We start from the raw sequence: 13,346 nt of genomic DNA, 5'->3' as shown, positions 1-13,346 counted from the left end.
ATTTGCGCCGAGCGTTAAACAGTTTCCTATGCTCCTAGCTGATATGATCAGGATCTCAACCAATAAGGGCGAGAACCTGATCAGAGCTCACTCGCATTCATTTTAATCTCATTAGTGAGATTAAAATCGAACGCACTGACCTCCCGGTATGCGCCTAGCCACCCCTTCCTCCGCCTGCCCCTAGCGGGAAGTCACCCAGGCAAAAATGTCTACAGATCCTTAAAAGTGGGGATCAGGCACCATGGGAGTCCAAGGGAGAGCAAGGTGTGCAACAAGGCGAGTACCCCTCTCCACAGACCTCCAGGGAGCACAAGGGCACAGCAGCCACTGGCTAGATGCAGTGGGAAAGTCCTCCAAGGGAGCGTGTGCTGGAGTGGCGCAGGTCAGGGGTCTGCCCAGGGATGGGAGTCACTTTGGTTCTGTAAAGCCTGCTTTTTTCCATGTTTAACACTCTATAACAGGGCAAAGCACAGCTGCAGCCTGTCTGTCCTAAAGACCTCTCACAGGACAGAACCATTCTGCAGCTGGTCTCTTGGAGAGGTATTTCATTCCCCTTGAAGTTTCAGTGGGCTCTGTGGTTTCACTTTTTCAGTATGCCTTGTTTATTTATCTTTCCCTTCATGCTTGAATGCATCTCCATTATGGTTAGCATCAAAGCAGAGTAATGTTTATAAACACACTTGCTATAATTGACAGCTGCTCACCACATCAAGACTGAACTACTTTGGATGTGGTGAGGAGCTGCCAATCATAGCAAGTGTTTATAAACATTGGGAACATCAAAGCAGGATACTTTAGATGCATTCAAGCGTAAAGGGAAATATAAATAAACAGTCCACCATGTACCTCTGACGAATAAAAATGTTAATCACTGGCTAGTGAAATGTATTACTGTGTGAAATTGAATGGAAGATTTACATTTCAACGGCTGTCATTGGGACTAAAGCCCTTTCAAGTGTACTTGGCTTTCTAGTTGTAACTTCTACTGCTTTAAAGGCTTCTGTCTGAGCCAGCAGATGTTAGGAAAGGGTAAGTGAAAGTGCAGTGATTTTTCACTGGACTGCCCTTTAGCTTTCAGGCAGGGGTCACTGATTTTGGGGGGGGGGGGGGGGGGTTGGGTCACCCTCGTGCGTGCGTGCCATGGGAAGGGTTATCCACTATCCAGTTGTGATGGGGGGAGGGGGAGGGGATGCCATACCTTGCCAGCCTGGGGGGGTCAGGGGACTGCCGCAAATGGTGGCCAATACCAGGATTCCGATGGAATTCGGCAAACTCTCCCCATGCATATATTTGCAAGCTTAAGGAGTGAGACTCGCACCTGGGCCCCATTCCCAACGGACACCAGTCCTGGTGCTTCACTGGCGGGAGCACATCGGCTCCAAAATGGAGAATCCCAGCCATTATGCCTCGCTAGCAGAAACTTGCAAAATATGTGTGTCAAATTGCTAACTTTATTGCAGCAGTTCACCTTTAAACACAGAATTTCTAATTCTTTCACCAAAAACATTTAATAATCAAAATTTCTCACTCAGGAAATAACTACTTAACATTGTTCTTGTGTAAAATCAGGCATAAGAATACAAACACAAATTTTGTCATGAGTCTGATTTTGTCACTTGTTTATAGTTACAGGATATGAAAGTCTAATTGGGAATGGTTTTCTCCTAAATCTGATGATCACAATATTAGGGGAGGGATAAAAACTATTTCCTTGAGATCTGTTTATTATGATCTCAGCATCTATCATTGAAGGGTGGCATGGTAGCACAGTGGTCAGCACTGTTACTTCACCACACCAGGGGCTAGGGTCATTGCCTGTGCGGAGTCTGCACGTTCGTCCCGTGTTTGCATGGGTTTCCTCCGGTTTCCTCCCACAAGTCCAGAAAGACGTGCTTGTTAGGTGAATTGGGCACTCTGAATTCTCCCTCAGTGTACCTGAACAGGCGCCGGAGTGTGGCGACTAGGGGATTTTCACAGTAACGTCATTGCAGTGTTAATGTAAGCCTACTTGTGACACAAATAAAGATTAAAAGAAAACAGCTTCCTAACTACCAATCTTATTCCACAACAAGTCCTTGTTCAGGTTTCAAATTCCATGCACTGCCATGTCCATGAATACCACATGTACTGTTCTATCGTCATTGAGTAACAGCAGCAGGTCATCAAACAACTCGATCAGGTTAGTCATACACAATTTGTCTTCAATAAATCTGTGCCAGCTATACTTTATTGGTCCATCCTTTTCCAAATAAGTTAGTTTTGTCCTTGGCAATGGTCTTCCCCCATTAGTTTTCCCACCACTGATGTTTGACTGATTCCCCTTAGTTACTTGATTTATCTCTCCCCTTTTGTGAATAGGGCTCTCACATTTGCAGTTCTCCAGTTTTCTGGTGCCACCCCCATATCCAAGACAGACAGATGGATTGTGGTCAATTTCTGCTATCTCCATCATTGCTTCTTCCAGCAACCTAGAATGTATCACATCTGTACAGGTGACTACTTACATTTTTGATTGCCGCCCATCTATTCAGCACTTCCATTTTATCTATTTTTTAATCCTATCCTGTACCCTTTCTTCCTTCTCCTCAATTGTGGCATTAACTTTCTCTTCTTCTGCAAGTGGTTGGCATAAACTTCTTACATGAAGTAAGTAAACAAGCAAAGAATAGTCACATTCACTTATTTTCAGGGTTGTGAAGGACAAATGGTCTTTGCTTCAGTGTAAACTATTTCTGCTCCAACATCAAACTTTAAAGTTAAAGGATACGCATGGAACAATTCTTAACTTTTCTCAATTTAGTACCCAAAATAGAAGTATTTGCACTTGTTCGAAAAAAGATCAGTTGTGAAAATACTTGGGGATTAACGAGTGAAAATTAAATCTTCCAGCCGTCAGTATCAACATGTTAAATTTCAGCTCCAGCAGAAAATGGAAAAATTCAATTGCTCTTGCAGGAATTGTAATGGTTTAGGGTGCAGTCATACCTAACCATCAATCTTATGATAGTCACCAAATTCATTCACAATTTGCAGTACTTTGTTACATTAACAGGCTGCAATTCAAATAAAACCGAGACTTTCATACATATACAAATAATTGCTTGAAGAAAGCTATGCTCCCAGCTCACATTCTTCAGTACATTTAAGCAAGCACTGATTGAGTTTATACCACATAACATGCTATGAATAACACAGAATATCCAGTGGACCAGTTTCCCGCTACTGGAATTACACTGCGGTCAAATTCCCAGTAACCAAAAATCTGTCTCCTTAAAGATATTTAATGACAGATCATACATAATCCTCCGAGGTAGAAAATTCCAAAACTGCCAGCCCTTTGAGTGAAGAAATTTCTCCACATCGGAATTTTAAATAATTGTCCTCTCATCCTGAGATCATGTTCCAGATTTCCCAGCCAGGGGAAACAACCTCTCAATATCCACCCTATCAAGCTCATTTAGAATCTTGTATGTTTTAATGAAATCATCTCTGAAATCCAGAGGATACGGGCCTAATTTATTCAGTCTCCCATTACGAGTGAATTTTCACTGTAGCGGCTCCTAAGCAAAGTAAATATTTACTTTGATATGGAGAGCAAAACTGCACAGTGGGCAAAGAGTGGTCCCACCAAAGCCCTAGACAACTGCAGCAAGATTTAATTATTCTTGTACTCCAAACCCCTTGTAACAATTGCCAGCACGCCTCCTTAATTGCTAGCGGTTCCTGCATGCTAATTTTCTTCGTTCCTTGTACAAGTACCCCCCAAATCCCTCTCATCATTTTCAAGTTTCAAACCTTGTAAAAAGAAATTCTGCTTTCCTAATCTACCATAGTCATATTTCTCCATATTATATTCCATCGGTCATCTTGTTGCTCACTCACCTAACCAATGTATGGGGGCTATTTCCAGCCTCCGTTCGCCATCAGAGAGAACGGCAACGTGGGCGGAAAGCCTGTAGAGAATCGGGAAACACTATTCTCTCTGAAGAGATCGCATTTTCCGATTTTCCCAGCCCTTTGCTCGTGAGGTCACACGATGCACACCCACAAAGGGCAAGCACCTTATTTTAATGGATTTTATTAAATTTGAATACGATTTGGCCTGCACCCCCTCTCTCCCCCCCCCCCCCCCCCCCCACTACCACATAATCACCCCCTCACTGAATATTCAAACCTCGCCGACGTGATGTTTAAAACTGCTTTTGACAAATGGGATTCAGTCGAGGGGATCCCTCAGGGGTGTCAAAGGTAAGTGTAGCCCTGGGGGGTGAGCCCATGGCACAGATTGGCACTGCAAGGGTGGCACAATGCCAACCTGTGCCCAGGGGCAGTGCCTGGGAAGCACCATTGGGGGAGGGGGGGGGGGAAGAGAAAAAGTGTGGGTATCGGCACTTGTTTGGGGGGAGGGGAGGAACGACAGAGAACAGTGGTACGTCATCTGATAGGGGTGCCCTTTAAATTTGGCAGCCGATCTCGGTGGAGCCGGGTGTCAACTCTATCAACTCTCTCTCAGCTCCAGGGTCCCAGGTTCAATTCCCAGCTTGGCCCACTGTCTGTGCGGAGTCTGCACATTCTCCTAGTGTCTGCGTGGGTTTCCTCTGGGTGCTCCAGTTTCCTCCCACAGTCCAAAGATGTGCTATTTAGGTGGATTGGCCATGATAAATTGCCCTTAGTGTCCAAAAAAGGTTATGTGGGATTATTGGGTTATGGGGATAGGGTGGAGGTATGGGTTTAAGTTGAGTGCTCTTTCCAAGGGCCGGTGCAGACTCAATGTGCGAAATGGCCTCCTTCTGCACTGTAAATTCTATGATTCTATGAATATATTCCCACCTAGTTTTGCATCATCAGAAAACTTACAATTTACAAGCTATATTAATGACTTCAACGAAGAGACAGAGATGAATGTATCCAAAGTCCCAGCATTGATCCTTACAACAATGTACTGCTCAGTCTGCCAACTAGAAAATACCTTGTTCCTCTACTCATTGCTTCCTCTCTGTTAGCCAATCCTTTATGTTTGCTAATAAACAAGCCCCAACTGCATGAGAACCTAACATGCCTATTAGCCTTTTGTGTGGAACTTTACCGAACATCTTTTGTAAATCCAAGTGCACTACATCTACTGTTTCCCCTTGATGTACATCACCATCCTCAAAAAACTCTAATTGCTCAATTTTTAAGATGTGCCATTGCTTGCTGTGATGTCTGTTCAGGGGCATTTGCCCCAGTACAAACACAGGAATCGGCCCTTCCCATCAATGTTTGAACTCGTGAGAAACACAACAAAAGATCATGAGAACAAACTTGGGAGAGTAGAAGCCTATATCATGCTGAGAGTTCCCAATGTAGTGGAGTCTTTGGCATCCTGGTTGACAGGCTGATGTGCTCTGCACGCCCTTAATTTACGTATCTCAGTTTGTATTCACCCTCTCCATTATGTATGTCCATCTCGCCTTCCCCACTCTGCTCATGGTCAGCGATCTTAGCATTATCCATTTCACCTTGCCTCCATTTGCAGTGCTGCAACTGCCAATTGGCAGCCCCAGCTGCCCTACAGCCAATTAACTGGCTGCCTCCATAAAATTCAAGACCAAATTACAGTTCACCGTGGGTCCTGGAACAATCCTGAGGTTTGTTTGCTGACCTCAGAAGGAAAGTCAGGCCTGAACTACAGAAACACCTCTTGTCACTCCTCAGGTACCAGACAAGGAAAATATCCAGCCTCCATCTGGGCATGTATCCTCTTAATCTCATACTTTGTCTAACTCGTCCAGTCCATCAACACCTCCCCCTTCAGTATTTCCATAGCGTATCTACGGTAATATAATGCCATCAACTTCTTTACAGTATATTCTAAACACTTCTTACTACCACACGGACAACCACCACATTTAGTGCCTGCTGCTTTTCTAAACTGGTTCTCCAGATGTTCAGAAAAAAAAAGAAATTAAACCAGTGCTTTGGGAAGAGCATGCACCTGAAAATTAAAATATCTGCGCTTTTTCAAAGACAACTAATGAACTTAGCCGAAGCTGGGTGTTCTTCAGGGACCTTCCAATTCCCCAAAGCCTTTGTACCATCTATAAGGTTTATGTCAGGAGTACCATGAATTACTCGTCACTTGCTTGAGGAGTGTAGCTTCAATGACACTCAAAAAGCTTGATACCATCAAGATAACGCAGCACACTTGATTGGCACCCCATCTATCATCTTCCCTCCGCCAAGTGCGTACCATATTTAAGTTGCATTGCAACAATTTGCCATAACTTCAATAACACTTCCCAAATCACCTCTACTGTCTAGGACAGGGGTAGAAGGTACATGGGAAAGCCACCACCTCCAAATTCTCCTTCAAGTCACACTTTCCTGTCTTGGAAACATACTGCAGTTCCTTCATGGTTGCTGGGCTAGAAACCAGGAACTCCTTACCCAGCACTATAAAAGGGGAGTACCTTCACCACAAGGGGCACAGCGGTTCAAGAACAAAGAAGAACAGGAAAATTACAGCACAGGAACAGGCACTTCGGCCCGCCCAACCTGCGCCGATCCAGATCCTTTATCTAAACCGGTCTTCTATTTTCCAAGGATCTACTTCCCTCTGTTCCCCGCTCGTTCATATATCTGTCTAGATGCATCTTAAATGATGCTATTGTGGTTGCCTCTACCACCTCTGCTGGCAAAGCGTTCCAGGCACCTACCACCCTCTGCGTAAAAATCTTTCCACGCACATCTCCCTTAAACTTTCCCCCTCTCACCTTGAAATCGTGACCCCTTGTAATTGACACCCCCACTCTTGGAAAAAGCTTGTTGCTATCCATCCTGTCCATACCTCTCAATTTTGCAGACCTCAATCAGGTCCCCCCTCAACCTCCGTCTTTCCAACAAAAACAATCTTAATCTACTCAACCTTTCTTCATAGCTAGCGCCCTCCATACCAGGCAACATCCTGGTGAACCTCCTCTGCACCCTCTCTGAAGCATCCACATCCTTCTGGTAATGTGGCGACCAGAACTGCATGCAGTATTCCAAATGTGGCCTAACCAAAGTCCTATACAACTGTAACATGACCTGCCGACCCTTGTACTCAATACCCCGTCCGATGAAGGCAAGCATGCTGTTTGCCTCCTTGACCATTCTATCGACCTGCGTTGCCACCTTCAGGGTACAATGGACCTGAACTCCCAGATCTCTGTACATCAATTTTCCCAAGTACTCTTCCATTGATCGTATAGTCCGCTCTTGAATTAGATCTTCCAAAATGTATCACCTCGCATTTGCCTGGATTGAACTCCATCTGCCATTTCTCTGCCCAACTCTCCAATCTATCTATATTTTGCTGTATTCTCTGACAGTCCTCCTCGCTATCTGCAACTCCACCAATCTTAGTATCATCTACAAACTTGCTAATCAGACCACCTATACCTTTGTCCAGATCATTTATGTATATCACAAACAACAGTGGTCCAAGCATGGATCCCTTTGGAACACCACTAGTCACCTTTTCTCCATTTTGAGACACTCCCTTCCACCACTACTCTCTGTCTCCTGTTGCCCAGCCAGTTCTTTATCCATCTAGCTAGTACACCCTGAATCCCATACGACTTCACTTTTTCCATCAACCTGCCATGGGAAACTTTATCAAACGCCTTACTGAAGTCCATGTATATGACATCTACAGCCTTTCCCTCATCAATTAACTTTGTCACTTCCTCAAAGAATTCTATTAGGTTTGTAAGACATGACCTTCCCTGCATTAGGATACTTGCATGCCATTCCCATGCTGCCTATCACTAATAAGTCTATTTTCTTCCAAATGTGAATAGATCCTATCCCTCAGTATCTTCTCCAACAGTTTGCCTACCACTGACGTCAAGCTCACAGGTCTATAATTCCCTGGATTATCCCTGCTATCCTTCTTAAACAAAGGGAAAACATGAGCAATTCTCCAGTCGCACGGGACCTCACCCGTGCTCAAGGATGCTGCAAAGATATCTGTTAAGGCCCCAGCTATTTCGTCCCTCACTTCCCTCAGTAACCTGGGATAGATCCCATTCGGACCTGGGGACTTGTCCACCTTAATGCCTTTTAGAACACCCAACACATCCTCCCTCCTTATGCCGACTTGACCTAGAGTATTTAAACATCCATCCCTAGCCTCAACATCCGTCATGTCCCTCTCCTTGGTGAATACCGATGCAAAGTACTCATTAAGAATCTCACCCATTTCCTCTGACTCCACGCATAAATTCCCTCTTTTGTCTTTGAGTGGGCCAATCCTTTCTCTAGTTACCCTCTTGCTCTTTATATACGAATAAAAGGCTTTGGGATTTTCCTTAAGCCTGTTAGCCAAAGATATTTCATAACCCCTTTTAGCCCTCTTTATTGCGCGTTTGAGATGTCCTACTTTCCCGATATTCCTCCAAAGCTCCATCAGTTTTAAGTCGCCTAGATCTTATGTATGCTTCCTTTTTCATCTTAGCTAGTCCCACAACTCCACCCGTCATCCATGGTTCCCTAATCTTGCCGTTTCTATCCCTTATTTTCACAGGGACATGTAATCAACCTTTTCTTAAAAGACTCCCACATTTCAAATGTGGAAGGTGGCTCATTCGGGATGGGAAATAAATACAGGCCTTGCCAATGAGGCCACATCTCAAGAATGAATTAAAAGGAAAGGTGCTGACTGAACTGCTGCTTTATTACCATTACTTTTATTTCAAAAAAGAGAAATGTTAGAGTTTCCAAATGCATTTAACAATTTTTCATTTCAAATAAGACTTGTAGAAGTGTTTCATTCAGTGACTTCTGTTAGTCTCTTGAGATATGCAGTAAATATGATTGAAAAATCTAAGCTGCTAAACTTTTATGGTCCATCGCAATCATTTAAAAGAAAGGAACCTCCTGTTTTCAGGAAGTAATGTTCGATAGGGTTTCACTTTATTTTAGTCAGGTCTGCAGCAGAGGTTAGAGGTTTGCAAGTATCCTAATTCAGCCTCCAGTCCATAAATTGTGCCATATTTTTGAAGTCTTATTTGGATGTATTGCAACTTGTAAATGCCGGCAATTTAGGAGGCCACCTCCCAGAAGACTGTGCCACCAGTCTCACTATCAGCAAGTCTGGGCTTGGGAGCAGCTATATGATCCTGATGACAAGAATCCAAAGCTTACAAACCCCAGCGCCTGTGTCAAATATTCTCAGTCAGTTACAACATTTGCTTGATACAAGTTTTCTTATGTCTGCATCGAAATGTGCCTTTACTTCAATGTCATTCAGCACAAGGGGCTGTTAAGCACAGGGCTAAAATCGCTGGCTTTGAAAGCAGACCAAGGCAGTCCAGCAGCGTGGTTCAATTCCCGTACCAGCCTCCCCGAACAGGCTCCGGAATGTGGTGACTTGGGGCTTTTCACAGTAACTTCATTTGAAGCCTACTTGTGACAATAAGCGATTTTCACAAGCTCTCTACTACATGAATGCAACATTTAGATCTTCCGCACTAGTTATCTGATTTCCAAGATTAAGACTCCCAAACGGTCTACAATTATGACCAATCTTGTATTGTGTACTCACCTGGGACAGGAGCTGGATTCAGAATATCCAAATTCACTTCACTTAGGATTCTGATATTCAGCCCTACAATTTGTGCAGGATTCAAACCCAGTATTCAAAACCACTATGAACCGATATCCTCTACAATCAAAATAACTGCTATATTTAAAGAATGAGGAAAGTACCGCCAATTCAGCTGGTCTCTAGTCAGTTGGATGGACAAACAGAGTGGACCAATCATTTGTCCCTGGATTAAAAAAACTAGGTCAGACAGAAAGACGCAACCACTATCTGCTCAGCCTATCCTGGAAAAATGTGACTCCAGTAAATAAACATATACACATTTGTGTGAAGCATAGACAATAATATTGTGCTTTTTCCTCCATCAATCAAGTTCATAATTAGTTGAAGGCCACAGCATAACGAAGTGACAGTAAATTTTGAACCAAATTGAAAGCATTAATGAGAAAGGCTACAACTATAGCTGGTACTGCAAATGATATCATTGCAACTGTTCTGAAGAAAGGTCATCAACCTGAAACTTTAATCCTGCTTCCATTTCCATGATGCCTGGCCTGCTAAATATTTCCAACATTTTCTCTTTTCATTTCGGATTTTCAGTACCAGTAGTATTTTACTTTTACATCACGCTGATTCAGTTGAGGATGTTCTTTAAAGAAGTGTAAAAATGTACATTTGGGTTGTGTCATTGCAGCAGTACAGATATAGCTTAACCCTGATCAAATCCATGCTACACATGACTGTATATTGATACCATTGATCAGAAACTGAACTGGACTAGCCAGATTAATACAGTGGCTAGCAGGGCAGGTCCAAGGCTAGGAATCCTATGGCACGTATTCACCTCCTAACCCCCCCCAAACCTGTCAACCATCTACAAGGTACAAGTCAGGAGTGAATTGTAATACTCCCCACTTGCCTGGATGAGAGCAGCTCCAAAAACACTCAGGAAGTTCAACACCATCCAGGACATAGCAGCCCGCTCGATTGCTTCTCCTTCCACAAGCATTCAAACCCTCCATCACCGACGAACAGTGGCAGTCGTGTGTACCATCTACAAGATGCATTGCAGGAACTCACTTAGACAGTGCCTACCAAACCCACAACCATTACCATTTAGAAGGACAAGAGCAGCAAATACCTGGGAACCCCACCACCTGGAGATTCCCTTCCAAGTCACTCACCACCCTGACCTGGAAATGTATAGTCGTTCCTTCACTGTTGCTGGGACAAAATCCTGGAACTCCCTCCCTGACAGCACAGTGGGTGTACCTACACCTGATGGACTGCAGGGGTTCAAGAAGGCAACTCATCACCACCTTCTGAAGGGCAACCAGAGATGGACAATAAATACTGGCCTAACTAGCATCGCCTACATCCCGTAAATGAATAAAACATATATATTGCTAATGCAAAAAAATGGCAAAATCCTTCCCCTTCAGCATGCAGAAAGCATGTCATTGGCAGAATCATAACAATTCTATTCTAATCTCAAATTATCATCCAAAACAAATCTAGAAAGGAAGATATGTTTTCATAAAGCTTTACTGCTCTGACTTTCTTCAGGGCTACATTACAAACCAAATTTGTGATCACTACAGGGAGGGAAAGCTCAAAACTCGAACATGGAAGTCACTGGGGATTGCTGAAACATTCCAAAGCAACAGATAGAACCTTGCCACCTTCAGCAAAACGTGCTTCAGTGTAAAGTTAATGAATCTTAAATAGGCACTGAAACCAATTCAGCATCTTTTTCAGAAGTTATAAATTGTCCAGACTTTCAACCAGGAATTGCAGCAAAACATATTACACCTATTATTACAACAAAGGGGCAGAAAGGAATTCGTTGCTCCAAAAACATTTTTGTAACGCAAATAATCTAGTTACTAACTCGCTCATGTTTGGATTCAAAGTATTAGAGTAATTGTAAGGTGTCAGGTGGTGTCTAAAACAATATGTTAATGGCTTCGGTGGTACCATCTTTCATTGTCCTGACAGCCTGTGAACCATCAGTTTAATGAGCTCCAGTTTCACTGTGAAAGTCCTTACCCTGTGTCCCCTGTAAAAAGCAATCTCTTCTGCATTGGCTATAATACGTGAATGGATGTATCTCAAGTATCCCTTCCTCTGGGCTTCTTCGGCCACCAGCTTACCAAACCTCGGAGAGAAGGCTCTCAGCACCCTGGCTGTGGCGTACACCACAAGCCCCGCCAGGAGCGTGGGTCCGGTGGGGTTGGCTCCCCGCGAAGTGGCGGTCTGGATCAAGGTGTAGGAGGTCAGCATCACGTCCAGGATGGGCTTGGTTAGGTTGGAGTACAGGTGCGCGATGGACTGGGCGAACATCATTATGTCCTCCGTGAGCGACTGGTCGGGGTTTTCCAGCCTCCCGTCCATGTTGCTGACCTTGTAGTAGGTCTGGTCGGTGAAGTAGGTGCGGTAGGCGTGATCCACCAGGCGGGTGCGGAATGCCAGAGCCAGCTTGCACTCCAGGTAGCGAATCATGCTGTTCACGAAGGTTGCCGGGATGGCCACCAGCAGCCACTTGACCAGCTTCAGCACGAAGCTCCTGGGCTTCTTCTCCACAATGGTCTTCACGATCTTGCCGTCCAGCCCGGCCACGTAGATGGAGAGGAAGGTCCGCGAAACCAGCGCCACCGAGTGCAGGCACAGCAAGCCCAGCTCCTTGGTGAGCAGCTTCGGGAAGAGGATCCTGCCCAGACCCACCAGCTGCTGCCAGAAGTCGGCGTCGACGGCCGGCGCTTTCGTGCCGGGGCAGTGGGCACCCGCGTGCCGGGGCGCCGGGCTCCGGGGCCCTGCTTTGCCCGGCAGCTGCTGCCAGAGGAGCGGGTACAACCTCCGGGCGCCGTAAGCGGCGGCGAGCAGGAAGGCGGCTCTCCGGGTGGCCCGGGACTTGCTCCATTTCACCCCGGCCGCGACGCGCAGCAAGTGGTACATTTGCGGCGCCTTTCGGGGGGGGGGGGGCGGGGAGGGGGAGGGAAAATCAGTCCGAGAGCCGGCGCTGCGGGCGGGCGGTGTTGGCGGAGGGCGAGGGGTTACGGAGTGTCATGGTGCAGAGCGCCCAGTCCGAGGATCCGCACTGGACAAGCCGCCCGCCGGCTCGCTCACAGGCGCTGCGGCACCGCGTTCGCCTCCGTCATTCAGCGGGAACGCGCCGCCCCCGCCCGTGCGCGCCGCCCAGTGTACAGCGGCTACGCGCTCGTGCACCCCATCCCCCTCGTCACCTTCACCCAACCCTAGAGTCCCGTACGAAGTCTTACAACACCAGGTTAAAGTCCAACAGGTTTGTTTCGATGTCACTAGCTTTCGGAGCGCTGCTCCTTCCTCAGGTGAAGTCCCGACAGCGCAGATGGAGGCCATTCGTCCCGTCGAGCCTGCACCGACCATTCTGAAAGAGCATCCTGCCCTATCCCTGCAACCCCGGAACTACACTTAACCCCGTGCATCCCTGGACCCCAACGGGGCAATTTAACGTGGCCATTCCACCTAACTTCCACACAGGAGCACCCCCGGAGAAAGCCCATGCAGACACGGGGAGAAAGTGCAAACTCCACACAGTCACCTGATGCCGTGGACAATTTCTTGGAGAGTGAAATTCTGAGGTGAATTCACATGAATGAGCAAATTATTCAATTGCGGCATACCATGCAAGTAAAATAATCAACCAGCAATTAAAAGTAGACTATACACAGCGATCAACCTTAAGACTTCAACAAATCCATGCTGACTTATTTATTGGCCTGTACTTTTCAAAATGCTA

At 45.6% G+C, this 13,346-nt stretch overlaps 1 protein-coding gene across 1 annotated transcript in view; it reads right to left on the bottom strand.

The window, feature by feature from the left end:
- LOC140388057 (ATP-binding cassette sub-family D member 2-like) overlaps positions 1-12,721 on the bottom strand; it is a 158,183-nt gene extending 145,462 nt beyond the window's left edge. The window contains exon 1 of the mRNA XM_072471654.1: positions 11,618-12,721. Coding sequence (XP_072327755.1) covers positions 11,618-12,523 — 906 coding nt within the window. The 5' untranslated portion in view covers positions 12,524-12,721. The remainder of the gene's footprint in view (positions 1-11,617) is intronic.
- Positions 12,722-13,346: the final 625 nt, after the last annotated feature.

Source organism: Scyliorhinus torazame, chromosome 13 (assembly GCF_047496885.1).
Source record: "Scyliorhinus torazame isolate Kashiwa2021f chromosome 13, sScyTor2.1, whole genome shotgun sequence".
Taxonomy (NCBI): Eukaryota; Metazoa; Chordata; class Chondrichthyes; order Carcharhiniformes; family Scyliorhinidae; genus Scyliorhinus; species Scyliorhinus torazame.
The sequence above is the reverse complement of the archived record's forward strand: the minus strand, read 5'-3'. Positions and strand labels throughout refer to the sequence as shown.